At 46.3% G+C, this 27,843-nt stretch overlaps 1 protein-coding gene across 7 annotated transcripts in view; it reads left to right on the forward strand.

Annotated features, from left to right (window-relative positions):
* Positions 1 to 27,843, forward strand: part of GSE1 (Gse1 coiled-coil protein) — a 444,053-nt gene that overhangs the window by 222,738 nt on the left and 193,472 nt on the right. The window contains exon 1 of one of the 7 annotated variants that reach the window (XM_053400055.1): positions 21,601 to 22,125. The exons of the other annotated variants lie outside the window; for them this stretch is intronic. Coding sequence (XP_053256030.1) covers positions 22,083 to 22,125 — 43 coding nt within the window. The 5' untranslated portion in view covers positions 21,601 to 22,082. Of the gene's footprint in view, positions 1 to 21,600; positions 22,126 to 27,843 lie in introns of those variants that run through there. 7 annotated transcript variants of the gene reach the window in all.

Genomic DNA, 27,843 nt, shown 5'->3' on the forward strand with positions numbered 1-27,843 from the left:
TTGTTGTTGCTGTTGTGAAATGTAGCTCCCCTTGCACAGAGTCAGGGCATTGGTCCATTTAGCTGAGTATTGTCTACACTGCATAGCAGCTGCTCTCCAGGATTTCTGACCAGAGTTTCTCCCAGCACTACCTGGAGATGTCATTGGGGACTGAATCTGGAACCTTTGCATGCAAAGCATATGTTCTCCCACTGAGCTATAACTATTCTCCATTGGGTCTTGGAAGCCTTTGCTGATTTACTACAGTCAACTGGTGGTGATGATTATCATTATTTGAATTTATATCCTGCCTTTCCTCCTGAAGGAGGCCAGGATCTACCAATAGATCCTAGTCTGCCTTCTGCTCACCCCCTGACCTAATCTACCACCTCGTTGTCCTGCATGTGTAGAGTGAAGTGAACTGTACCAAATCAGACTACAGATGTCAATTTGTCAAATTAGTTTTCTCCCCCCCCCAATCTCCCTCCATGTAAAAAAAAGTAGCTGAGCTGGGGGGGGGGAGCAGACCCTGACAAGTGTCCCTATTTTCCAGGAATGCCCCTCATTTAGAGAAGCCGGCCTGGTTTCTGATTTGATCCCGGGATGTCCCACTTTTCCTTAGGATGTCCATATTTTCACTGGAGAAATATTGGAGAGTATGGAGTTATCCAACCCCCGAGCCATCTGAGGGCAATTCTTATAGGGAAGTTTTTTTTAAATGTTTAATGTTCTGTTATGTTTTTATATATGTTGGTAGCTGCCCAGAGTGGTTGGGACATCCTAGTAATATGTGTGGGGTATAATAATAAAATTATCCTTATTTTCGTTGGAGAAATGTTGGAGGGTATGGTGGAATCTTTCTGCCTGTTGGGCTACTTTTCCATTAACTGGGAGGTGTTTTCATGTTTTTGCTTTTAAAAGATAGGAAATATTCCAAAAGGGTCTCCTTCACATACAGGCTGAAATGATACAGTCCACCTTATACTCTTGCAGATGGGCATCCAAAAATGATGCTCCCAAGCTTGCCTTCCTAGGCAACTACAAACCACCTGCAATCATTGGTAGAAGCTAGACAGCATTTTGTTGTTCCCTGCTAGACTGTGGTTTCCTGGACTTGAAAGCTGCTGATATCTGCTGAGTCTCTCAGTATTTTGAAAGCATCTCCTAGGTACTCTGCTGGCATTAAGTTTTTTTGGGGTGGGGCGGGGTTGCACAATTGGATATACCTTGATCCTTGTATGTAGAAAGCAGAGAGTTGACTAAAGTTTCCAAAGTAAAGTAATCTGCAGAGGAGAGAAGTAGGCAAGATTTTTTGATTGGAGACATGCTGTATATGGGATGTCATTTTTTTTTAAATGTGCAATTCTGCCTCCAAGGAAGCTACATGCAATTTGTGGGGGTTCTTTGTGGGCATTTTTGGAGGGGATCTTTTTTGACTGTGCTTGCCACCAGGCTGGGTTGACAGATGTTCTTTGCAGGCAAGGAAAGGGGGTCGGGATAGTTTACTCGAACAAATGGAGAAGTGGGGGCAGGAAGAGTATTGCGGGTGCCTTTTTGCTGGCACGGGCGAGCCACACACCCGGCCCCCTTCTCTCTCCCTCTCCCTCTCTCTCTCCTGACAGCTTTATCAAGCCTCCAGACTTCCAAATTCCATTGTTCCTGACATCTGTTTCGGTAAGTGATTAATTGCAATTAGTGAACAGTTTGAAAGCCCGTGGAAGAATATTCAGCAGAAAACTCGTCAAGATTAATGAGTGGTGGCAGTTGTCAGAAGGGCTGCCGCGCTGCCTTGCTGTCGCAGCGAACTGAAGGTGGAAGCCGGCTTGGCAGGAACAGGGACTTGGCGCTGAGGTAACACCTCCTCCCTGTTCCTGTAGACCCCCCTCCCTTTCCTGCCTTTTGCTCTTCCTCCCAACTCACCCCTCCCCTTCTTGGAACAACATGGCCGGGGTGATTTTTCAATGGAATGCATGAATTACCCACTAATGTGCTATTAATAAAGCGCTCTGGAGCTTCACCCAGATTAGGCCCTAAGTCATGCAGAATGAATTTTAATGAGTCAAAAATACACTCTCATTAGCCACTGTATAATCCCAGCAAGAAAGAGGGTTGAGCCTGCATAAAGGGGGCATTGCCATCTTAATTTGTTTGCCCATGCAGGGGAGGAGGAGGACTGTGCATTAAAATCTCCACTTCCTGACAATAGGCTCTGTGTCTTGGAGATGCTTCACTATTTCAACGAATGCAAAGGGCACCAGGAAGTGGAAGCGCTCCACATTCATGGGCAGGGGCCCTGATTTGGCAACAGCTTTGCACAATTCATGGACATCCTTCAGGTTAGCCAAACGCACAACGAGAGCTTTAGTTTTTTGGGAGAGGGGAGGTGATCGGAGGTGGACCAAAGGGAGATTCTTTAGTGGCTGCAAGGGGAGGGAGCTGCAAAACTCTCTTTTCCTGGGAGTGTGACATCTGCTTTTGCAAACTTGTTTTTAACCAGGATTGGGGTCAGTGCAGATGAACCAACCCAGCGACGTGGGCTGCAGGGAGGTGACTTTTGGCCTCTGAGCAGATGGTTCCTATGCCTGCCTCCATTTTGGGGCTGCTGCACCCATGAAATTTCCCATTAGCAGGCCGAAGCTTGGGCGTCACGGCCTCCTTGCCATTTGCTGTCTCCTGCCGCCATCTGATTGCTGGACTGTGACCGCCTGCTTGCCCTCTCCAAGTGTCTGGTGCCTCCCCTGGGGATGGCGGCCAGGCAGGTGGGGGCTGTCCAAGTCAGAGGTTTTGGAAAGGGGGGAAATCCAGCTGGGCAGAAAAGAGCTATTCCTGGCTTGCTTGCAAATTGTCTTTCACGGATAGGGTCTGGCAGTCAGGAATATGAGGCTAATTGGGGTTTCTTCCCCTCTTCCATGTTCCCATTTCTCTCTCTGCCCCACCAAATCTCAACTCCTTCTAAGAGGAGAGATAGATGAAACGAGCCAAATGAGCTTCCCCAACTGTAAGCCCCAAAAGATTATTATTATTTTACTTCTAAAAGGCAGAGGAGAAATCCTTTACCCACCTTTAGAGAGGGAATAGCAACAAGAAGTCCCTCGTATGAGGTTTCCATGGGGATTAAATGTACCATATAATTCATAAGGAATGATTATAGAAGTAACTTGCATGATCCACCTGAAATGATTCCTTTGCCAGCCTTGTTGGGTTTTGTTGAGGAGCCTGAACACGAATTGGGTGCCATCTGCAGTGGGGTTGGATGGAGAAGGTGGTCTGTCGGTTTGTGCCCATTGTAAATTTGTGTCTTTGTTCCATCAAAGGAAACTCTCCCTCCTTAGCTGCCTGCAACTCCCCCCTCCCCCTTACCATTTCAAATCTGCAGAGGCAAACAATCCTTTAATGTTGTTTGTCACCATTATTAGGCTATCATTGTTAGGTGATGGTAAACCTGAGCAACTTTCCATTGGGGGAGACAGCTTAAAACAAAGTGGGACTTGAACCCAGGACCACCCCTGTTCTCAGATTTCATGCCAGTTGCCTGGCTCAAAAACAAATGCAGAAACCTGAGTTGTCAGCAAACAAGGTGAGCAATTTTGTCCTGGTTTAGCATTCATGTCCAAACATGAATTTGGCAGTGTCTGGATGTTTTCCTATATGCAGACACAATATAGCTATATATTTTTAACTTGGGCATTGTCAGACAAATCCCAGTAGAATATCCAGCTTCTGCTGGCATTCTCCCTCCACCCCTTTCTACTGTTTGAACCTCTCTTGGGAGGCGAAGCATTCAGCAATTTTTAAACGTCAAGTTATCTCTTACTACTGGAGCAGTGAGCCTGTGGCCCTCCAGATATTGTTGGATTCCAAATCCCATCATCCCTGACCCTTGGGCCATGCTGAATATGATGGATGAGAGTCAGACCTTAACAACATCTGGAGGGCCATGGGTTGCACACCGTAAGAAGAGCAGAAGAGGCTGCTGAATCAGGCCAAAGGCTGTCTAGTCCAGCACTCTGTTCTCACAGTAGTGAGCCAGAAGCCTATGGGAGACCCACAAGCAGGACCTGAGCATGAGAGCACTCTCCCCTCCTGTGGCTTCCAGAAACTGGTATTCTCCCTTAGGATGCAGTCCTATATATGTCTACTTGGAAGTAAGTCCCATTGATTCAAGAGGACATAATCCAAGTGGCAATAGGGTTGCAAACTTTGTAACTATCATATGCCTTTCAATGTAATAAGTGAACTGGGTCCTACACAGAGTAGACCCATCAAAAGTAATGGCCATGACTAACTTAGTTCCAATTAACATTTCATTGTATACAACCCTGAATTAATCAGCCTGGGCCAAGGTGTCTGTATGTGTGCAATAAAAAAACAGTCAACATGTGAAAATTGTTCAAATGTGCAGGTCTCTGCTCCCCCTTCTTCCCCTGACTCCAAGCAAAAAAGGCTGAGAGATGGCTCTATCTAGTGCCAGACAAGGGGATAGCTGCTCCTCCCTCCAGCCGTGGCTTGTCATGGCCTCTTTGATTTATTGCTTCTATTCTAGCCTCTAAAAAAGAAACTGCCCCCTGAGGTTGGAAGCCAAAGGTCAGGGGGCGGCAGAGGTCGCAGCAGTTCAAAAGTCATTGGGGGCTCTTTGTTGGCATCTGGGATAATGAGTCAGGAAAGGCTGTTTGCTGGGATATGGCTGATAATGAATGTGCTTGGGAGAAAGAGAAGAGAGGGGATGGAGGGGGAGGAGGGGTCAGGCACGCTAGACCCCCAGGTGATGCGCTCTCCATTAGGCCATTAGCCACATGTACGTGTCTGTCTGTCTGTATTCAGGGGGTGGGTTTGGGACCAGCCTTCCCTTGACACCATCTGCCTGGGATGGGGGACGGGTAAGGAAGGAGGAGGAGGAGGAGGAGGCAGCGAAGCACCGAAGTGCTCTGATGCTCTGGCTGTGTTTGCCGCTTGCTTGCACACAGATGGCGGTGGGTTTGGAGAGGTAGAGCGTGTACTTTTTGTTCTGAGGAGCTTTTGGGGGAGAGAAAAATAATCTAGAAAGAAAAAAGAAGCATGAGCAAGAGGGAGGGAAGGAGAATCTGGGGGGTGGAGAGGAGGGGAAGGAGAAGCACCATCAGCAGCGGGTGGAATCTCTGAACTTTACAGTCAGCAACTAGAATTATCTCCATGCCGGCCAAGGTGGTAAGGGAGACATCAGATGTTTTCCATCACTTCCTGCTCAGAGATGCCTGACCCAGCCTCTACTACCCATCTCAAATGCACTACTTCAGTTGGGCTGTGTGTGTGGTCCTGTGGTCTAGTCACTTACTGATCATTTTATGTGTCTGTCTGCCCCCAAATGAGGCTTCTTGAAGGCAACTTTGTCCTTTGTCCTTCTCACCAGATCAGGAGTTTGAGAATATATCCTAATTGGACATTCCTGGGAGGAGGCTTAGAGGGGCACCCACTTTTGGAGAAAGGAGCAGCTTTCTTTGTCTGCACAAAGGCGGAATCTGGTGCTTAATGCTGAATTTGATTTCACATGAATCCCAGGCTTTGTTTTGCTCATTTTGAAGTTAAGCATCTAGATCTCATTCAACTAGAGCAGGGATAGGGAATCTATGGTTCTATACATTTTTTTGACCTACAACTCCCATCAGCCCCAGCTCGCATGGTCAACAATCAAGGGTGAAAGGAGTTGTAGTCCAGCAACATCTGGAGGGCTGCAGGTTCCCCCATCCCCAATCTAGAGGAATGCATTGGCCATGTCTGCTAAAGGCTCACTCAGAAACTGAATGGAACTCTTGAAGACGAAAGCTATCAGTGGGTGGAACTTTGATTTGCTCCCACCACCATGCAACCCTGCTTCAGCCCCTAATCTGAGCAGCTTTTTAGTTTTCAATGTACCTGTTTTTTAAATTGGATGGCTTGAAATGCAGAATAAATGTGTGCAAAGTGGGGAAATGCATGCTGTGCCTAGCTGAGTAACAGGACGTATATAAAAGTGAAAGTGCCCAGCTTTGTAGAATAATCTACAAATATTTGGGTGGATGGTTACACAGAGAACAGCATTCCCCAGCTGGGTGCCCTGCAGATGCTTGGGCCAGAAATCTCATCAGCTCATGGGCATAGCCAAGGGGGCAGGGGAGGAGCTACTCCCCTAAATCAAGTAAATCAATAAAAATAATTAACTAACTGAGGTTGTGCCCCCCTTAATATGAAATCTCCCCCCCCAACATAAATCCTGGCTATGCCCATGCATCAGCTCTGACCAGTGGCCATGCTGGCTGTGCCTGGTTAGCACCAGGTTGGAGAAGACAGCAATATGTAGACAATGTATTAGCGTGCTGGGGCTAAGAGGTAGGGGTGTGTGTGGGTGTGTATACACTCTCACTGGAGACACATTATGTAACAGCATATGTTCTAGGGCAGATTGCTTTAGGTTGTTGCATACTGTTGCGAGGACAAAGGCAGCTTAGCATAGCATCCTGTCTTGTGCGTTTGGGGTGCCTTTTTGCAAGCTCCGTTCCTGTCTCTTCTTGGCTCTAGATTTGTAACCCCTCTCTTAATTAAGCCCCTGCCGAGCTTCTCTTGCTTCTGTGGTTGTGACGCATTCTGCATCACGCTGAGATTGCTGCCTGGGGTGCTGCTCCTGCCCTCTCTCCCTTCTCTGCATCCAGCAATACCTGACTAAACAGGTGTGCTCTCTCTTCCCCACCCCACCCCAAATGGCTGAAATACACAGTTTGAATCTTCCTCCTCTTTTCCAGTGGCTTCTGTGTGCCTTTCTCCTCATGTCACCCCTTCCCACCCCATACATAGCCTTTTGGCCAAGCCTATCAGGAGGCTTGGCTGCTGCCTGCTCCCGAGCAGAGAGCTTGCCACGCAGGGGCAATTTAATAATAATAATAATAATAATATCTTTATTGTCATTGCCCCCTCTCAGGGACAACGAAATTACTCGACTGCTCCATAAAAACACTAATTAAAACAATACAGTATAGTACAGCAAGGAAGATTAGATGACTTTCAAAGTCCAGGCTTCCCATTCAGGGCTGAGATCGCTCTGGAGAAGAAGCTGTTCTTAAGACGGCTCGTTCTTGTCTTCATCGTCCTGTATCTCCGTCCCGACGGCAGGAGCTCGAAGAGACAGTGACCAGGATGCGATGGATCTTTTACTATGTCCAGTGCCTTCCTATGGCACCTTGTGGCATAAATCTGCTCTAAGGTGGAGAGTGGGCAGCCAACAATGCTCTCTGCTGCCTTAACAACTCTGCACAACCCCATCCTGTCCTGGGTAGTACAGCTTCCGTACCACACACATAAGCCATAAGTGAGCACGCTCTCAATGGCACAGTGATAGAAGGCAGGTGTTCTAGCAGCGGTGGCTGTTGGCATGCCAACAGGGGGGCAAGGGCTGCTTCCCAGCCAGCGTTTGTCACCTGCTTACTCCATAAAGCAAGTTCCATGTGTGCAGCATCCCATAGGTGTTCATGAGCAGCAAAATGCTAGCCTGCATTAGAGGGCTTAGCCTTTGCACAAGTCTTGTCAAGGCATTTGAATTATTGCTGCTCAGCAGGTAGCTTTCCCCCCTCCCCTCCCCAGGGCTTCCTGGCGGGGGCAAGTTGGAGCGGTCAGCTCCAGCTTGCCTCCCCGCAGGTGCTGGGGCCGGATCTGCCAAGCTCAGCTGCATTGGGAAAGCAGGCGGGTGGAAGGCTGCTGCCAGCACACTGCTGTTCTTTCCAAAGGTAGCAGCCATCTGCCGCTGTGATAAAAAGCCCCGCGGATGATAAATAGACAAGTAGCACTTTTATTGGATTGCAGCTATCGGAGCAGCCACTTTGGGTTTGGCACCCGCGCTAACGACAGGCTCCCTGAGCCTCACCGGGCGCCGCAAGATGGCTGCACTGGCTCCTTTTGTTAGGCTGAGCTTCTTTTGCAGCCCTTCTTCAGAGTCCTGGGATTCACCCAGGGGTGGGGGCAGCAAGCCACTTCAGAGAGTTATTTCTGCAAAGGTGTAGTCGGGAAAGAGGGCTGTAGGTTAGCAGTTGGAACTTCCTAGTAGTCTACCAAGGCTTTGGGGTTGATAAACAGCCACCCTGAGTGCCTCAGCATCCCTTTGGGAAAGAATGACCCTGTGTTCTGTTCTTCGCTCAGCAGGTAAATTGCTTTTCCTGTCTTGCATTTCATCTACAGAACAATATGCATCAGTCTTGGCTGTGTGTGCTCTCTTGTATTCTAGATGGGGTGTGGGGAGGCTTTCTCCATGCAACTTCCAAAACTGATTTACTCCTGAAGTTCTGAAAGTGTAAACAAGAATATTTACCCCCTAAGAACGAACGAATGAATATCACATTTCTTTCCCTTCCCCCTGTCCGCCCTTTGGAAGCAACCCCTGGAGGCCTTGCTGAAACCCACTTCCCACTTTGAAGCTGCAGTGTATCACTGCCCATTTTGCAGTTGGAAAAACTGAGGCTGAGGAAATAAAAGCTGCCAATGCAGTGAGCTTCCTGGAATGAACTGAGAATGTAAGACTGTTTTTTTCCTGGTCAACCATGCTAATTTTCTGTCACTGGGGCAGTTGAAAGGCAGGCAGGGATGGAACTGTTGATTGAAGAAGGACTGCGAGTACCCACCCTCCTCCCATTGCCTGTTTCAGAGTGCTTGCGTGATGGCCTTTCCATCATCACCTGCAAGGAACAGCCTGTTTGTCAATAAAAGAAGAGAGAAAATTGCTGATGAAATGGACTGTGATTTGCTTTGTATTTCCTCAGCATGTTCACCCTGCAGGCACCTGTTCTGTGATTCAGGAAGAGGAGGCTGGCAAGGACTTGGAAAGCAAAAATAATATTAAAAAGGCTGATTGTGAAAGAGCCTTGCTTCATGTTTTTAAAGGCTCCATCTTGCCATGTCTTGTGGATGTGTGAGAGCTCAGAGGGAGCAGGTAGCTGGGCATGCTTCCCATCCTGGCCAGGCTGTTTTCTCCTTGCAAGAGGGCTGTGGTATCTGGAGAGGAGAGTCCCTCAATGAATAAAACTAGCATGAACAGGACTATGATAATCTGTACTTCGTGTGACTCCAAATAATTAAAGAAGTATAAGAGTAGAATTTTCCCTATACTGACTTCTTTGCCAAGGCTCCATGCAGTTGCAGAGGTCAGTATTTACCAATAAATCCAGTCTGGTAAGCATGAAGAAGGCTCAGTATTCTCCTGGTTTGGAGAAAGTAAGAAATCTAGCCCAGTTCTCTCTGTTTTAGCTGATGGCCGCTCTCCAAGGTCCTAGCCAAAACCTTTTCCCTGCCTGGTTTCCGGAGACCTGTTACCCAGAGGCACCTGCAGTTGAACATGGGACCTTACTTATCAAAGGGTTTTTTTCCCCTAGCCCTGAGCTACTTCCCTGAGCCAGGAGCTGTATTGTTTGCTTCCTGCTGGGCTCGTCTGTAGCTTGGGGAGTGGCAGGAGCGGGTGACCAGAGAGAGATGTTTGTTCTGCAGCTCAGTGGTTAAGATCACCTGCTTTGCATGCAGAAAGTCCCAGGTTCAGCTAAAACCTCCAGTTGTTCTTTTATTGTCCAAGGATTAGATAGCAGGAAAGAGTCATTATCTGCTTGAAACCTTGGAGTACCACTCCCATAATAGGCAATCCTGAGCTTGGTGGACCAGTGGTCCCGGCTCTGTGCAAGCGAAGTGCCCGTGTTCACCTGCAAGTGCTTTTAAACAATGACCAGTGAATCACCTCACAGTCTTGAAACTCTGCCAGAGAACACGCTCTGCAAAAACCACGACCACAGTAACAAAAGAGGCTAGTTCCTGGAATTTCAGAGAGCCCTGGGTATTACTACTACTACTATTATTTGTTATTTGGTATACTGAAACTCTGGCAAAGGTAGCATTGAGGACAGACACACAAACACATGCCTTGTTCATTAGTGTTTCACCTTCTCATCCTTTGACCATTTCTGTGCAGCCCTGCCCTTTATCCAACTGGAACTCAGGGCCAAGGCGATGAGCAGCTCCTTCTTCCTCTTGGTCTTTCCCAGCAGGGCTCAGTATTTGGGGCAAGGCAAATTGCCGCCTTTCCAGCAGGGAGGCAGCTGCTAACAGGTGCTCCCTTGCTGTGTGGTGTTCTCTCTCTCCAAGCTTCCTAGAGAACTCTGTAATGAAGTTCAGCTGTGAACTTCGGTTTTGGGTCAGGAAGGCAATTTCTCATCATCCTTTTGGCGGCAATTGAGTGGAAGATTCAGGAGCTGAGAGCGAGAGAGATGGTGTCTCCCCCTCCCATTCTCTCCTCTACACTTTCTTTCATCTTCCTCTTCACTCTGATGAAATGAGGAGTGCTCAGGCTGCCAAGGTTAGCATTTGAGTGTTCTGATGAGGGAAGGAAGGACTGGGCATGAACCCACCGTGGCAGCTTCCAGCAAGCTGCTACTAAAAGAGATTTCTTGAAACACACATCTTGCCTTCAGAGACACTTTGTGTCAGTTTTTCCCATGCCTGTGGTGCAAATTGGGTTGGACTTTTATAGGGCTACAGATGCGCTGACCGTGGCCCTGTTTGGGCCTGATGCTCAGGATTAAACAAACAAACAAACAAACAAAATTCTGCTACTCTTCTCAAAGAAGCCCAAGGAAGCAAGCATCAAAATGTTTAACAACCTTGGTAGGTTGCTGCCATTCAGTGTAGAAAATAATGACCTTAAATGAACCTGATAAAATGTGACTTCCTGTGTGCCTTTTTCCGTTTTCCTGCACAGAGGTGATAACACAAGTATGTACCTTTCTCATTGATAGCTGCTTCTCTTAGACTATCTGGTACCAAATCGCCATGTGATATCCCAAAGGCTACTCTTTATCAGGAAATAATTGCAGTATTACTGTATATTTAGTGACTGTCTAACTATAGTATGTCTAAATATAAATATAATGTACTGCAGCCTTGCAAATAAGCCATCAGAAGTTAGTAACCTGTAAAAAATGTTTACCAGCCCAGCTTCCCACTTAAGCTTGTGCAACAGCTGAAAATGAGCCTGAGTGATGTCTGAAAGGATTCTTGTATGCCACAAGTGACTGACTATAATAAGCCTGATTTACCCCTACCTGTAGACAAAGGAAGTACAGTGGTACCTCGGGTTAAGTACTTAATTCGTTCCGGAGGTCCGTTCTTAACCTGAAACTGTTCTTAACCTGAAGCACCACTTTAGCTAATGGGGCCTCCTGCTGCTGCTGCACCACTGGAGCACGATTTCTGTTCTCATCCTGAAGCAAAGTTTTTAACCTGAAGCACTATTTCTGGGTTAGCGGAGTCTGTAACCTGAAGCGCATGTAACCTGAAGCGTATGTAACCTGAGGTACCACTGTAGAGCTTTACAACCACAAGAACTGCCTCACAACTGGTTCAAAGGACACCTTTCTTCCTAGCTCACCCAAATGGTGGTGTGGGAGAGGCTAATTAGAATTTAATCAAAGGAGGGTGTATTGTGGGTGAGAATTAAGATACTTGAACAGGAGCCGTTTGCAGCTCTGGTCGTTATGTGGGTTTGCAATTAAAACAATTATGTCTTGGGAGAGTCAAGCTGTCTGACTCCTCGCATTCATAATTTGATGATGTTTGATAGCCACCCCTTCATTATTTATTTATTTCATTTCCATGCAGAGAGATGCAAAGATTAAATCCAGGAAGACTGGAAGCTGGGGAGCTGGTTTTATACACAGGAAACGAGTGCCATGGACAGGAATCAATTGAAACACACCTCTAATTTTGAAAAGGGGGAACCCCTTTGAGGTTGTTATTGATGCCCTGAAATAGGGCATCAATAATGCGCCCTAACACCAATTCCCTGCTCATATTTGGGGCATGTTATATAAGGCTCTGTGCTATTGTCCCTTTGGGATCCAGAGGCAAATTTAATTCAGAAATGCCACATATGTTTGGGGGAGAAATATGTGGTATAAGATGGAATTTTAAAAGATGTCTCATAGGACTGGAAAAAAATTCCAGCGGCCTAGTGTTCTAGGTTCATAGAAACCTGAAATACTTTGCACATTGGAAACTGCCTTACACCAGGTTACATCAATAGTCCGTCTAGATCAGCCTTCACCAGCCTGATGCCCTCCAGATGTTTTGGATTACAACTCCCATCAGCCCCAGCCAACAAGACCATAAAAAACATCTGGAGGGTACCAGGTTGGCAGAGGCTGATGTAGCCAATATTGACTATTCTGACTGACAGCAGCTCTCCAGGGTCCTTGGTAGAAAGAGGCTTTCCCCCATCAGGTACTACCTGGTCATTTTTAGTAGGACATGCCAAGGATTGAACCTGAGACCTTTGCCATGCACATCAGGTGCTTTACCACTGTGCTATGAGCCTAAAAGCTGGTGCTGCATTTCTAGGGTTGGAATCTGTAATTTCTGCACACACCCTTGCTATGTGTCATTTTGTCCCTGAAAATGTGGTTTGTTTGTGTTCTGCCAGTCTTCAAAAAAAAAAAAAAAATACAAAAATACAAAAAATTAGAGTAGAATGCACAATCTCTTTCTCTGATCCTCACAACAAGCTGAGAAAAAATGATTGGCCAGTGAACTACACATCTGAGTGGGAATTTGATCCTGGTCCAATGCGCTTAAGTTAGGGACAGGGAATCTGCACCGTTCCCCCAATGATGTTGGACTACAGTTTCCATCTTCTCTGGCCATGCTGATTGAGGCTTATGGGAGTTGGAGGTTGACCGCATCTGACAAGCCACCTGTACCCCGCCCCGTGCCATGTTGGAGTACCAGTCAGATCAACCCCTTCATTCTTTCTGTGTGTGACACTGGACCTTTTGGCTGATGTTTGGCAGCTGCGTATGTGTATACAAGCTTGCTGTACTCTATATGGTTCTCCGCTTTAAATGTCATTACCTGCCATGAGCAACAGGAAGGTCCAAAGAAAACTCTGATGCAACTTAGCCCCAGAAGTCTGGCCTTCATGGAAGGAGGGATCATGTCATGAAGGGATGTAGGCTTGTTGCTGTTCTCCACCATTGTCATACCCACCTAGCATCCCCCACTGTCTTGCCAACTGCCTCAGCCAGTGTGGAGAAACTGGGGTAAGAAGATTTCATTGCTTGCCAACTGCCTCATATGTGTCGGCAGTTGTCTAGCAACCATTGCCATCGTTTTCCCAGCTCCCTCTCCTCCTGGTTTGATTTTAGTCAACACCTGTCTTATGCAGGTGAGGAGGAAGGCCTAATCTCTATTAGGACCAATGTGAGCCCTAATTTGACAGTAGGGCATCAAGTGGTAGTCCAAGTTCCTGGACAGGAGCCGTTGAATTGATGTGTGTGTGTAAACAAGATTTTTGCCTTAAAGAGTAAGCTTTTATGTAATTATGGGCATGCTAATATGGAAGTAGTATGCTTCCATTTAATTTGGAGATGTTACTTGTGAGTAAATGTAACTAGAGGGCTTTGTGTGTGTATATGCTAATAATCTCCTTTCCTCTGTTCTGTCTAAATATGTCTGCCTGCTTTGGCTTCACTTGGCAAGCTTCTTGCCTCTATCCATTCAACCTCATTGCTAGTCATTGACATGTGGCATGCAAGGTAGTTCCTTTGCATCCTGAGAACATTAGAAGATCCCTGTAGCTGGGTCAGGGCAAAGTCAGTCTAGTCTAGAATGCTGTGACCTGGAGTGAGTAACCAGTTGCCCCCTGGGACAAACGAGCAACAGCACCCTCCATACTCATATTCCCCACCCACTGGGATTCTGAGGCTTAGTTCCTGCACACATGGAAATAATGTTTAGCTATCCCTGTGTTCTGGTGTGTGTGCCTTGACTCCACTTTGCAAGATGTTGGTCCACTAAAAATTTATTTATATATTATATATTAATTTATTTATATATTAAATGAGGTACAGTTGTACCTCAAAAGTCAAACAGAATCTGCTTTGTAAGTCCATCTGACTTCTGAAACATTCGACTTCCAAAATGTTCGACTTCCAAAGCGCAGCTTCTGATTGGCTGCAGGAAGTTCCTGCAGCCAATCAGAAGCTGCGGAAGCCCCGTCAGACGTTTGGCTTCCAAAAGAACGTTAAAAAAGCGGAACACTCACTTCTGGTTTTTGATCGTTCGGAAGCTGGAGCGTTAGACTTCCAAGGCGTTCAGGAGCCAAGGTGTGACTGTACTGCTCTTCATTCAAGGATCACAGGGCAGCTAACAATATAAAAACTTAAGAATACATAGCACAGTAACAACAAAAACAATACCCCCCTCACCAGTTTAAAAGGCTGTAGATTGACCTTGTAAATAAACATGCTGGATTAAATCACTCTTCAGACCAGAATACAGTGGCACCTTGGGTTAAGTACTTAATTCATTCTGGAGGTCTGTTCTTAACCTGAAACTGTTCTTAACCTGAAGCACCACTTTAGCTAATGGGGCCTCCTGCTGCCGCTGCGCCGCCGGAGCACAATTTCTGTTCTCATCCTGAAGCAAAGTTCTTAACCCGAGGTAATATTTCTGGATTAGCAGAGTCTGTAACCTGAAGCGTATGTAACCTGAGGTACCACTGTAGACTCTAGTCTAGGAAGTATTTGTATGTTTGAAGATTGTGTGAGTGCTAAAACTTTGTGATATGCCTAAGACTCTTGCCCTGTATGTTTGCCCTCCCTCCCTCCCTCCCTCCCTCCCTCTGTGTGTGTGAAGTATATGTAACAGCAGTACACAACCACCCTCTTCTGCTGAGCCTCAAACAGGCATTCAGGAAGAGGAGCAGTGTAAATTCCATTTCTCAAGAGGTTGCTAAGAGCTAGAATTAGCACTCTGAGGCATCCTTCCAGTGCTGCCAGCCAGCAGTAGTTTGCCCTCTTCCATTCCACCCCCCCCCCCATGAAGCCTTGGGGCAAGGAAGAGCAGGAATGAAGGTAAATGGAATCCCCACAGAACGGTGACAGACTGTATTTCAGTATTCAGAATGAAGCTATTCAGATCAACTTGGGAGGTATGGAGTAGTGGCTTGGCCGGAGCTTCAGATTCCCCCAGTGAACCCTTGTTTGACACAGTCCTTCCTTCTCTCTCTTCTGCTCTCCCCTCTCCTTTCCTCAAAAGCATCTTTGCTTATTCAACAATCCTTCTTTTCTTAACAATAAGCAGTTATAGGCCTTTTTAAAAAGTAATTGTCTCAGGTCTGCCCTTGAATCTGACTTTAGAAACACCAGTATCTCTCTGGTCCCATTTCTCTAAGGTGCAAGATGTTCATGTGAAAATAGTGTGGTTGGGTTGCTTGTTATCAGGATGCTCTCAGATGACCTCTGCTTTCCCCAGAAATTGGGGAAGGGCTGTAGCTCAGTGGTAGAGCATCTTCTTCCTTACACGCAGAAGGTCCCAGATTCAGTCCCTGGCATCTCCAGGGTGGACTGAGAGAGAGACCCCTGCCTGAAAATCAAGTCAGTGAAGACAATACTGAGCTAGATGGATCAAAGGTCTGACTCAGTATAAGGCAGCTTTCTATGTCTCTGTGTTTGTTCCCAAGTCTTCATTCAACTGGCTCTCTTGCACCTTGGAAAGACAATGAATATCCATGGATAGGCTACTTGCATGAGCAATCTAACGTCCATCTATCACTTTTTTTGTATGCTGTGTTTCCCATAGTTATAACCATGCTCAAGGCAGCTTAACATTAAAAAATACATAATTACGAACGTAACAAAAGTAGTCGTAAACAATAAAACATCAAAACGTACACAACAAAATAGAACAATTTCCACATAAATCATAAGATCTAGAATAGAGATACAAAATAATAATAATATATATATCAATAAGAACAACACCCCCAACAAAACCCCCTAAAGTCTATGAGCAATCTGACCCTGAAGGAAGTGAACCTATACGGTTTGGGATTTTTTGCATTTCGAAATCTCAACTTCCAGAAGCTAATCAATTATCTCATATGATGTAGATCATTATTTTTCTCCCCATTTCATTGTGGGAGAACCTAGGCTGAAGTTGAATGATGGTCACCCAGCTGTTCTTTGGCTGAACAGGGCTTAGAAATAACTCTGTTTTCACCCAGTACACTTTCAGCCTTACCCTGTACATCCAGCAGTGAGGTGCTAGAATGAACTGTACCATTTCAGACTGTAGGTGGGGTGTGTGTGCTATTTTTGAATGGTCCCCCACATTAAATAACAATAATAGTATTGCAAGCAGAAAGCCCTGATGTGTCAGGAAAAAAGGCTCTATCCCAGCCCACTCCATACTGTGCTAGATTTCTACTTGCAGGGAATCCTCCTTGTTTTAAGAGAAGAAAACATTAACAAGAACATTCAAAAGCATTGTTGCAGTTCTAGGACACATCTCAGCCATGTTAAAAGCACCCAAGCAGGGCCCTGGGGAGCATTCTGAGGGCTAGACGGAGAGCCAGAGGCCAACGGTCCTACCCCTGCTGTAAATGCACCAATTTTGTGGTATGCATCCCAGAAATGTTGTTGTGAACCAGGATGAGTTCCCCCCCTCTAATAGTCAAGTTTTATATGATATACATTTTTTAAAAAATAGTAGATGCCTCCCAGAGTGGCTGGGACAACCCAGTCTGATGGGTGGGGTATAAGAATTACATTATTTATTATTATTATTATTATTATTATTATTATTATTATTATTATTATTCATTATTCTTCTTGAACATCTTGAAAAATCTGTGACGTTGGTTGAGGTCATGCTGCTGTTGAGTGGCAAGACTGGCAAAGGCTTGTAAGACTCCTGACTCCAGTCCAGCTGTTTGGTTGGAATATCCCTAACAAGTCTCATGAATTCCTCCTGATGAGAGTTGGCAGTAATCCTGCATTTCAGGATTCTCTGAAGCAACTCCCCCCCCCCAAATCCAACTACCTTCCATTTGATTTGGAATGCTATATTTGCTCCAGGGTCGTGGGATCTCTTTGAACCCCCCAGCATTCCTTGGGGCAGATAGCACTGAACAAGAGGGCGGGTGAAACCAATGCATTGAGGTCACGTTGTACAAATAGACTGGGGAGCTAAGAGAGTGACCCATTCATGGATGATATATATCTGTGTGGAAAGGGTGCCTGCTTGCTGATGGAATGATTCCCCCCGGAATGTCAGGAACATTTATAATTGATGATCCGATGGCTGATTAGGCCCTTTGTGGGGGTTGTGTGTGTATTTAGCACTTGGGGGTCCCAATCCAGAGAGTATGTGTGCCTAGGCTGTGTGTACATAAGCAGGGTTTTAATCTCTCTCCCCCTTTTAAACCAACCCCCCCCCCCCGGAAGTTGTGTTTTTGTTTTTAAGAGAAGCTTAAAGTTGTGGCTAAAAGGTGAAAAGAAAGAAAACCTTTTTATTGCAGATAGGGGCTTTAGTATTTGGGGCAAGGACCTGCTTTTATCTGTCTGCCCCTTCTCTGGATTGTGTACTTCTTAACATTTTTGAGCTGATTCTGAGCTGTTTTTTGAGTCTGTGGAAGAATTTGGGTTGGAAGTATCTGAACTGATAACACGGTGGGGCATTAGATGACAGGAGCACCTGGGCTTGCTTTTTTGGAGGACATTGGGTGAAGCACCGAATAAAATAAGGCCTCCGGGCTGAGCACAATCTTGGGCAACCAATTGTGAAGTCCTTCATGCTTGTAGCTGGCCACAGCCTTTGTTCTTTGAGCCAGATTCCTAGAGAAAATGGTCTTGAAAAATCCTCTCTTGGAGCAGCAGAGCATTTATGTTAGGGTCATGCACACACAGAATCCTCACCCAGAGCCATACGCTTCACCTGTGCATTTGGCTGCCAAGTCACATTTTTGTGTGTGTGTCTTTCTACCTATACACAGCTGTGTTGCCAGGGGCTGATGGGAGTTGTAGTTCAGAACTGTGCAGGGAGCCTGGTTGGCAAAGGCTGGCCTAGTGAATAACCTGGAATGTCTGTGCACTTCCTTCCAGCATAGTTATGACCCCTTGTGTGCTTCCTTTCCAACATTTTCCTGTTTATAAACAGTAGTGTCTTGTGGTGCCTTATTTTATTTTTTATTAAAAAATAAAAGCTGTTGTGGCATGAACTTTTTAATGAGTGAAAAGCCACTTCCCTGTGTTTTTCACTGTTAACTGCAGCCCTCCCAGCTGTCCCCTTTTCCCCACCCCTGGGCAGCACCTGCTCCATTGTCTCCTCAGGGAAGAAGCCATGCCAGAGATAGCAGCTGCCTGGCCAGGCGTGAATCCCAGGAATTTGGCCATGCTGGAGGAGAGCGGCTGACTCCTCTCGACCTCTGACCCAGCAGGATGATACAAGCCATCTTCTGTTTCTCTTCAGACTGATTTCTGGGGTCAGCACAACAGCTCTCCCTGTCTCCCTCTCTGCCTGATAAAATGTCTGGAGTCCCCGCCACACAATAGATCTGTCAGACTCTTGGCATAAGCTTGGGAGGGATGAGGGCAGGAGGAGGTGAGAAGAGAGAGCCACGGAGACACAACATTTCCTTCAGAAAATGTGCTGGGTGGCAAGGATAGGATCTTAACGGCGGTATCTCCCCCCCGCCCTTCCATTTGCTATCAGATGAACTCCCAGAGCTTTTCATATGGAACGACCATCCTAGGCCACATCTGTACCATTCATTTAAAACATTTTTATACTATTTTAGCAATCATATCTCCCTCCCCCCCCAAAAAACAAATAAATCCTGGGAACTGTAATTTGTTAAGCGTGCTGAGAGTTGTTAGGAGACTCTCTATTCCCTTCATATAGCTATAATTCCCAGAATCTCTGGAGGTTGTAGCTCTGTGAGAGAAATAGGGATCTCTTAACAGCTCCCGGCATGCTTAGCCAAACTGTAGTTCCCAGAATTATTTGGGGAAAGTCATGACTGTTAAAGTGATATGCTTTAAACTATGGTGCAGTAGGGACGCGGGTGGCGCTGTGGTCTAAACCACAGAGCCTAGGGCTTGCTGATCCGAAGGTTGGCGGTTTGAATCCTCGCGACGGGATGAGCTCCCGTTGCTTGGTCCCTGCTCCTGCCATCAGTTCAAAAGCGCGTCAAAGTGCAAGTAGATAAATAGGTACCGCTCCAGCGGGAAGGTAAACGGCGTTTCCGTGCGCTGCTCTGGTTCGCCAGAAGCGGCTTAGTCATGCTGGCCACATGACCTGGAAGCTGTATGCTGGCTCCCTCGGCCAGTAAAGCGAGATGAGCGCCGCAACCCCAGAGTCGTCTGCGACTGGACCTAATGGTCAAGGGTACCTTTATCTTTTTATGGTGCAATATGGTCATAGCTTCTCTCTTTCTTCTCTCCTGTTTCTCTCTGGAACACAGAGCCTTGGACCCCAGATTTTGCTGTCTAGGCTTCATGACGTCACCTTTGCTTTGGAACTGTCTGAAAAAGCTTATTACTGTATTTGTCTCCAGTGTTAAGATCACTCTGTCGGTGCACAGTTGTTACTCCAAGCAACTGACATTCAGAGACATACTGCCTCCAACACTGGAGATAGAATATAGCCATCATGGCTAGTAGCCATTGACACCCTCCATGAATTCACATGAATTTCACATGCTGGAAATTATTTTGAAAGTGAAATTTTGCAGAAAAGTGCACACTTTTCAGTGTATTTATTTATTAAATTTATAGCCCAACCTTTCCTCCCAAAGGAGCCCAGAGAACATGACTTCCTTTTGCACACCTTTGTCCCTCAAAGCTATGATCTAGCTGCAGCCGAACCAGGTAGGGGGTGAATTTGTGGATTCCATATTCTGAAACTATAGCTCCAGTCGTATTTGTTTGATTCTTATCATCTTGTTCAGTGTTCCAAGCACAGGGGCAACCCCTACCAGAGCTTTGACCTGTGATCTTAACACTGGAGACAAATAATAAGCTTTTTCAGACAGTTGGAGGTGGTTTGAAAAGCAAGGTGACTGTTCATGGTAAATAGTTTTCTTTTCCATCTTTCCAGCTTTTCCTGTTTTTTTTTTTTATTTAAAAAATTTGCTTGGTCAGATGCAATCTTGGGACAAAATTAATGCTTGTGCAGCTGTGGAGAGTAGTGTGTTGCTCAAATTGCCGTCAGCTCCCTTGGAAATTCATTGTTTGTTTCTGACCTTGCAGCTCTAGCCTAGTCAAAGATGGAGGAAGAGAGCAGAGCCTAGTGCAAAGGTGTTTGGGAGAATGGATATGCAGAATCAAGTGGTCGTAGACACCCCTCAGAGACTTTTTCTGGTGGGCCAGGAAAGTCTGTGCTAGAGGAGGAGAAAATGGCTTGATGAATGGAGATTCTCATTTGTAAGCAAAGACAGTGCCTAGTTAGGAGCTCAAACACTTGAGTTGTTAAAGCATTCTTTGCCAACCTGGTGCCCTTCAGATGTTGTTGGGACTCCCACCTGCCTGCATCTATTACAATTAGCCACGCTGGCCAGGGCTGATAGTGTGGTGTTGTGGTTAATGTACTAGACTTGGATGTGAAAGACCTGGATTCAAATCCCCACTCTGTCTGCCATGAAGCTCACTGGTTGACCTTGGGCAAGTTACTGTCTCTCTCAGCCTGATCTTCCTCATGGGGTTCTCGTTAGGAGAAAATGTGAAGGGTGAAGAACACTACCGTGAGTTCCTTGGGAGGAAATGTGGGATTATAAATATAATAAATACTAAAAAAAAATCTTGAGGGCACAAGTCCTGAAATTCCTTTCTTTTTCCTGTGAAGTATGGGTGTGGGGTCTTTCGGGGATGAGAGGGCAATGCTCAGCATATACTTAATATTTTATCCACCCAAGTAAATTAATTTTGGCTAAAGCAAAAAAGATTTGTGCCAGGGTTTTGAGCATGTCAAGTGAAAAACAAAAGTCTCAGGGCACATGCAGAGTGAAAGGCTGCTGACTCTTAGGAAGTCTTTTAGCCTTTTCATAGGAACTAAAAGCCACATGTAGCTATTGACAGAGAAGTGGATAAAATTTAATAACTTCTAATGCTAGGTTTGGTTCAGAAAAGTGATTTGGGGGGTGGAGAAAGATATAAATCAGGCGTTTTAATTTCTTTATTTTTTTCAAATCAGCCGAGCTGCACACTGCAGTGTTTGTAATCCAGTGAGTTTAGTACCATTTATCAATGTGAAATTTTTAGGGGTGGGATTGTACACTTTAATTTGAAACTCTCACCTTATGGGGTTTTTTGTGTGGATTTCAGCCCTAATGAGGGCTAGGAGGTGTGTGTGTGAGAGAGTGATGGTTTCTTCCTTGGTCCTCTTATTTTGTTTTCTCTCCTTCGCAAAGACATGCAGCTCTTTTCCCTCCCCCAAGCCCTCTTCTGTCTCCAAGGATTGGGTCCCACCTCCTTGTCGCTCCCCTTCCCAATGGTTAAATACAAAAGAGGAAGTGCTGTGTGCTTGCCTGGGCCTGGAATGAAGAAGCAGGGGATGAGGGGGGAGGAGAAGGAAGAGGGGAGGGGAACCCAGAATCCAGAGTGCGTCTGCTATTGAGAAATGAAAAGGCTCCTCCAATTAGACGCTTTGGTGCTGCAAACTTGAGGCGAGGCACTTGAACTGTCACTGTGGAGCCTTAATTAGCAGCTGCGGGTGAGGGGTCAGCCTCAACTCAGCAGTCTTGACAAGGCTGATATCAAGTGCAAGGCAGAGGAGGAGGCAGGCAGGGAGGGAGAGAGAGAGAGAGAGAGAGAAAGAGGACGGGAAGGAGGCAGGCGAGCAAACAAGCAAAGGGGGGCGGGAAGGAGAGAAGCAAAAGCTCCCTCAACTCAGGACCCAAACCCTGGAACACACAGGAGGAGAGGTGGGGTGTGAGGGAAGCGATGGAGAGATGCAGCCGGCGCTTTAAAAGGGAATAAAATGGTTGCTATCTTTCTCTCTATCTGAGCTGGCTTCCTGCCTGCAGTGAGGATCCCAGGAGCAGCTGTTTGCCTGCACCCTGAGCTCTTCCTCCTCTTCCCCTGCCCCCCCAACCCCGGACATCATTCCAGTCCACTTCCTCATCTTCCCAAACTGCTTGCCTTGAGATCAGAGTGTGGACGCCGTCAGACAGTGACCCCGTTCCAGAGGGCAGAGGCGCAGGGGTTGTCGTCCTTGGGGTTGCTTGCCATGCCACGGATTGCTGCCTAGGGTCTTGCTTTTGTACCCCTGCTGCCGTCGCTGCCAGGGCCAACATGCTGGAGATGAAGACCTGGTCCACCTTGCTTCAGAGTCTGAGTGAGTGAAAGTTTAGCTGCCTCTTCCCTGTCAAACCCCTCCCCCCCGCCCCCGCCTTGCAGCAAAATCTGGCTCCTGTTTTATCTAGCTTGGTGTCCAGCTTTGGGCAAGAGGCTACAGGGAAGGGAGAGCAGGGCTCACTCATGGACTTGCTTGGATGCCCTGTTAGTGTAGAGGAGGTCTCTTCTACTTGCACTATTTGGAGCTGTTGGAGATGATCTTCTCCCATGTTTAGCAGGAGCTTATGGGGGGAGAGGGGGAGGAGACCAATTGTATAGGAGCTGTAGGCTTTGAGGTCCAACTCTTCCTCCTTCTCTTTTTTCTCTCATTTCCCCTTCCCATGGTCAGTGATTCTGGGTTCTTTATATTAAAAAAACACACGATGGAGTGGCCAAATCCTGCAGTGAATCTCAAAGGCTGGTCTTGCTTTCCCTGGCAACATATAGCTTGGCTTGCTTTCATGAGTCACTTGCCTGTCTGTTTTTGTTCTAAATAACCCTTTTTTGTGGTGGAACTGCTGTGTGCATATGATGCACCATGGTAGAGCTACTCCGGCCTTTAGCCAGTGGAGAGGAGCCAACCTAGTGGTTTTAGGGGCCCTTGCAAATCATACAAATTGACATCTGGGTCAGAAAGCAATGCAATGCAGAGAAGTTATGAATAGTAGTCCCTGATGGAGAGGCAAGAGACGACAAGAAACAGAAGGATCATGTGCATTCAGCTCACTTGAGATTAGAAAGGGCTTGTTTTTTTGGGGGGGTGGGGGATGGGGTCCTGTATGATTTTTAATGAGTTAAGGGGAGTGAGTCTCTTGAGAACTCTCTAGACAGCACCTCTCTTCATTTCAAGCTAATTAAACTCTACCTGCCTGGCAGTTTCCTGAAAGGGAGGGGGAAAACTCATGTTGACTGTGACTTCCTGACCTGGTGGGGCTTCATCTTTGACCTTTGACCCCTGGCCTCTGGCCCTTTTAGGAAAAAAAGAGATGCTTTAAATGCAAAGTTATTTGATAGCTAATCCCAGCCGGAATTTGGGCTGCCTTGCCTTTTGTTAATTTAACCCTCACTTTATGTGTGGTGTGAGGCATTGGGTGAAAGACAGTTTTGATTGGTTGCAGTGGGGGGGGGGGCTTGTCTGGAGAAGGTGGGTGATTTAAGGGAGATTTAAGGGAGATTTTGAGGGCTGAAGCAGAAAGGAACATGTTCAAAAGTAGCAGCTACTTAGTCTTCCAATGTCCTGAGAGCAAACTTCCAAGTTGTACAGAAATCTTTTTCCAGGCAGGACCTAAGAGAGACATATCATATATGTATTTGTTTATTGTGGTGTCAGTTTTCCAGGCTGCCTTATAGTGTGTGACACTGGTGGGGACGGAGACTGGGAAGGCAAGCCTTCTGCAGAGGTCATACAGATGTTCAGATTACTGGCTTCCTGAGTTGCAAAAAGAGCTTACATCAAATCCTATATCCATCAGGTTGCAGATTAGACTGTTCAAAACATTTTCAGCAGGTTTGTTGTGGTGATGAGGAATCTTTTTCTCTGTGTGCATGGGAATACGGTTCTTTCAAAAGCACATCAAATCAGAAAGTTTGAGGCCACCCAAATGAAAGGGCAATGTGGATGGAAGCCCTGAGCTGCAACTGAATGGACAACTAAGTCAAGGCAAAGCAACAATAAGAGAAGTGCATGTCTTAGTGGGGCTCCTTATGACTGTGTGTACATCCATAGTAATGGTGCAACAGGTGTCATACCAAGATGGCACTTTGCATTGAAACAAAGCTTAGTGATGGAGCTCCCCACCCCGCAAAGTTATGGATTACTTTCTTTTTGGCTCTCCTCTTCTCTTCTCTCCCTCCATCTCTGATAGTATGCTGGGTGCTATAGAAAACTCACTGATGACAAAGTCCTTACTCTGATCCAAGTTAATAGCTTAGTGGGTGAGTTTGGATTGGGTTTGGCAGGGATTTGAACTATCCTTTCCTTCCAACTGTAGGTTCTGCTTTTCTATTTTACTCTCCCCCCCCCCTTTCTGGGTCCCTGATGGATGTGTTTTTACAGAGCTCAAATTTTGATATTGAACTCAGTAGCCCTCAGTGTTGCAGCTTCATTTCCAGTCTCCAGACATGGAACTGCTGAAGTAGTATTAAAAAGTTTGTATCTTTTAGACCTGATAATCAAAACCTCTGCCTTCAGACACCCTGGATTAAGAGGTGGAGTAAGGTGGGCTCCCAGATCAGAAAGTGTTGCTTTTTGTTCACTCTGAGCTCCAGCATCTCTTTAAACCCCTGTTGCCTTCACTTTTGTTGCTCCTCATCAATCTGTGATTAATGGTGAAAGTGGATAATGGGGTAATGGACAGGGAGGTGGTGTCTTCTTCACCCCTCCCCCAGCAGGAGCAAGAAATCATAGCCCATAGTTTTGTCTGAACTAGGGACCATGTTTCTTTTGTGGAAAACAAATAAAGATGGGCAGTCAAGGTTTGTTCTTGACTCACCCACCAGTCACGCTTGGTTTGAGTGCCTGCAGGATAGCTTAGTTGGTAGAGTATGAGACTCATAATCTCGGGGTCATGGGTCTGAGCCCCATGTTGGGCAAAAAGATGCCTGCATGGCAGGGGGTTGGACTAGATGACTCTCGTGATCTCTTCCGACTCTACAATTCTATAATTCTATGAAATAAATGACTGTCAAATATTTGGGTAAGCCTAGGGACTGTGGCTTATTCCTCCCAAGAACAAGCCAGGAGCCATCTCCATGTTCATGGTAAACTGATTTACAGTGAGATGCAACCCTTGGTGGTAGAGCACCTGTCTTACATGCAGGAGGTCCCAGGTTCAGTCCTCAGCATCTCCAGATTCTCCTGTCCGAAACCCTGGGGAGTTGCTGCCAGTCAATGCAGGCAGTACTGAGCTAGATGGCATCTGATTCAGGACAAAGCATTTTCCTATTTTCCTACAAAAGTTTTTTTAAGGAAGGACCATAGCTCAATGGTAGATCCTTGCATGCAGAAAGTTCCATATTAAAGCCCTAGCTTTTTCAGGCAAGACTGGGAATTGCCCCTGTCTGAAACCCCAGAGAGCCACTGCCAGTCATTGTAGAGAAGATTGCTAAATGGACTAATGGTCCGAACTCTGTATAATGCTGCTTCCTATAGTTGTAGCATGTCAAGCAACACTGTATGTGTACTTGTGGTAGTACCCTTAAAAGGGAGGAAAGGAGGAGCTTTAATGTGTGCCTGAACAGCTTTCTGTCCTAGGGCAAAGTTGGTGGTTACAGCAGCAGGATCAGCCTGTGCAGATGAACAGCTTGGGCCAATGGAGGCGGCTGCGCATTGATTTGCTGTCATAAAATACAAGGACAGAAAGCAGCATTTGCTAATAAAAAGGGAGACCTTCCCTGAAAAAACAGTTATTACTGTATCCTGGCACTCGAAAGGAACAAAGCAGGTGGGTGGGTTGTTGCTTGTTAGAGCTGCCGCAGGCTAATAGGCAGAGGGCAAGGCAGGCAGAGGGCAGGCTGTGCCCTCTCATATGGAGAAGGCCAAAAGGTGCCAGCTAAGCTCTTCTGGCATCAGAGTTCCCTTCCCTGGGGAGGATTAGCAGGCAGGGGTTATGCAGACGGACAGCTGGGCAAGCTGTTTGGATCACGGGGAACTGGAAGCAGCTCAGGCTGTAATCTGAGCTAGGAGGGGGTTTATGATTCTGTGCACAGGTCAGTGCCCAGACTGGAAGGAGAGAATGGAGGGGGGGAGGTGTCTCCTTTGGACAGCAACACCCATTGCTTATATGTCTGGTTCCAGATTGACTTTGAAAAGGGGGCATTATTGTGAATGCATTTCTCCATTACCCAGTGATGTCAGGAATTAATTTAGAATTTGGCTTCCCCAGAACCTAAGACACACCCTCCATGCCCAGCCCCAGGGCCCACTTTCAGTGGCTGGGAGTGTCTGCTGGCACAAGATTTTTACCATCACTACGGATGCAGAGCCCGCTTGATTTATGCCTGCCCTTTGAGATGGCCAAGTGTTCTATAAGGACTACAGCCAAAGATCTAATTGATCAGTTAAAATGAGTAACTGAGTTCTCTCTCCCGGCCACCAGCCTTCTTGTGCCATGCTACCCTGGGGTGAAAGTGGGACAGCATGAAAAAGTGGACATGGGCACACATACACAATGGCAAATCATCAAACTGAGGCTTGGGAAATAAAAATGTCTTGTGTGATATGGAATAATTTCAACATGTTTTGACTAGTTGTCTTTAGGGTGCAAAATAATCCTCCCCTGCCTTATTCTACTGCCTGATAGCTGCCGTTTCCTCAGAGCTTACTGTTCCCTAGGCCTTGTTTCCCCCCCCCTCCCCCAGCCCCTAATTTTCTCAGCTCTGTTCATTTTACACCCTTCTCTTCCTTGGGCCTTCAATTTCATCCATCAGCTCAGCTTGTTGCTTTACTTAATTACTCTATTTCTAGAATGGCTTTCAAGCCCTGGTTCCAAGGCAGCTTACGTAATCTTAAATAGTTAAAAACCATTCAAACAGGGACCCTAAACCCCATCATGATTAATGCAAGGACAGCAGAAAAGACCCACAGAGTATAGAAACAAAAGAACAGAACAAAAATAATACAAAAGCAGCTTTACTAACCAAAGAGGTGGCTCCCCTGTTGAAAATAACAAGGGAGCATGATTCTTCAAAATCTTAAGGTGGAGGCAGTGCCCTAAAACTGGAGCCACCACTCTAAAAGCTCTGCTGCTTGTTGAAACTGAGCTAATGCAGCAGCCACTGGTATCTGGAACAGGGTTAAAGTGTTAAACAAGTTAAAGTGGGGGGGGGGCTCATAAAGGCACAGACTCCTCCTGAGATTCTTATCCTCTCTCCTGCCCGTGAGTCTTTCATCTTCCCCTCCACTCTCATTACCACCTTTCTTCCAAAAGTGTACAACACCTCTTTCTTGTGTTAAGGCAGACCTACCGAGCCTTTGAGGGATGATGTTCTCAGTAGTGCTGCTAGAGCCTGGTGTAGTGGGGAAAGGAATCATGACTTTTTCATGCTTAGCTCAGATCACTCTTGACCTGTTCTGGCTTTGCAGGTGAGAGGAGAGGCATTGGATATGCTGTTTCCTCTGCTCTAGTTTAACGGTGTTCTCTTTGACACAATAGGGACCAGCAACCCAGTTGCAATTCAGCTTGTTGTACAGAGCAAATGTATCATCTGCATAGCACTATCCTTAGTTTTTGTTCCTTGCGTAAGAGAAACCCTTGTAAGAAAAGGCTGTTCAGACTCAGTTTCCCAATATGGCTGCCCCTCCCCCTTTTCAGAATGGTTGCAAACTATTTCACACCTTCTAACTGTTCTTCCCAAAGGTTGCTGAAATTTCCCCTTTATTGAGTCTCCCTCCCTCCTACATTCAACAAGGAGTCTGTTTCCTGTTGATTGACTGCTCTGGTGAAGATTGGGGTGTTGTAAAATAGGTTTATCTCACTGAAAGACTTACAAGAGGTATTTGAAATGCAACCTTTGTAACCTTTTCAAGGGCTATGTATATGCCACCTTTAAAATGGAGGGGAGGCTGGTGCACTCCAGATGTACTATGCCTCCCAGCATCTCTATGGCTATGCTGGCTAGAGCTGCTAGGAGATGGAATTCAATAACAGCAGGGAGGGGGCAGTTTCCCCATTCTTGCTTGAAGACAAACAAACCTGTAGTTGTATCCTGAGTGGCTCAG

Source organism: Podarcis raffonei, chromosome 8, assembly GCF_027172205.1.
Source record: "Podarcis raffonei isolate rPodRaf1 chromosome 8, rPodRaf1.pri, whole genome shotgun sequence".
Lineage (NCBI taxonomy): Eukaryota > Metazoa > Chordata > Lepidosauria > Squamata > Lacertidae > Podarcis > Podarcis raffonei.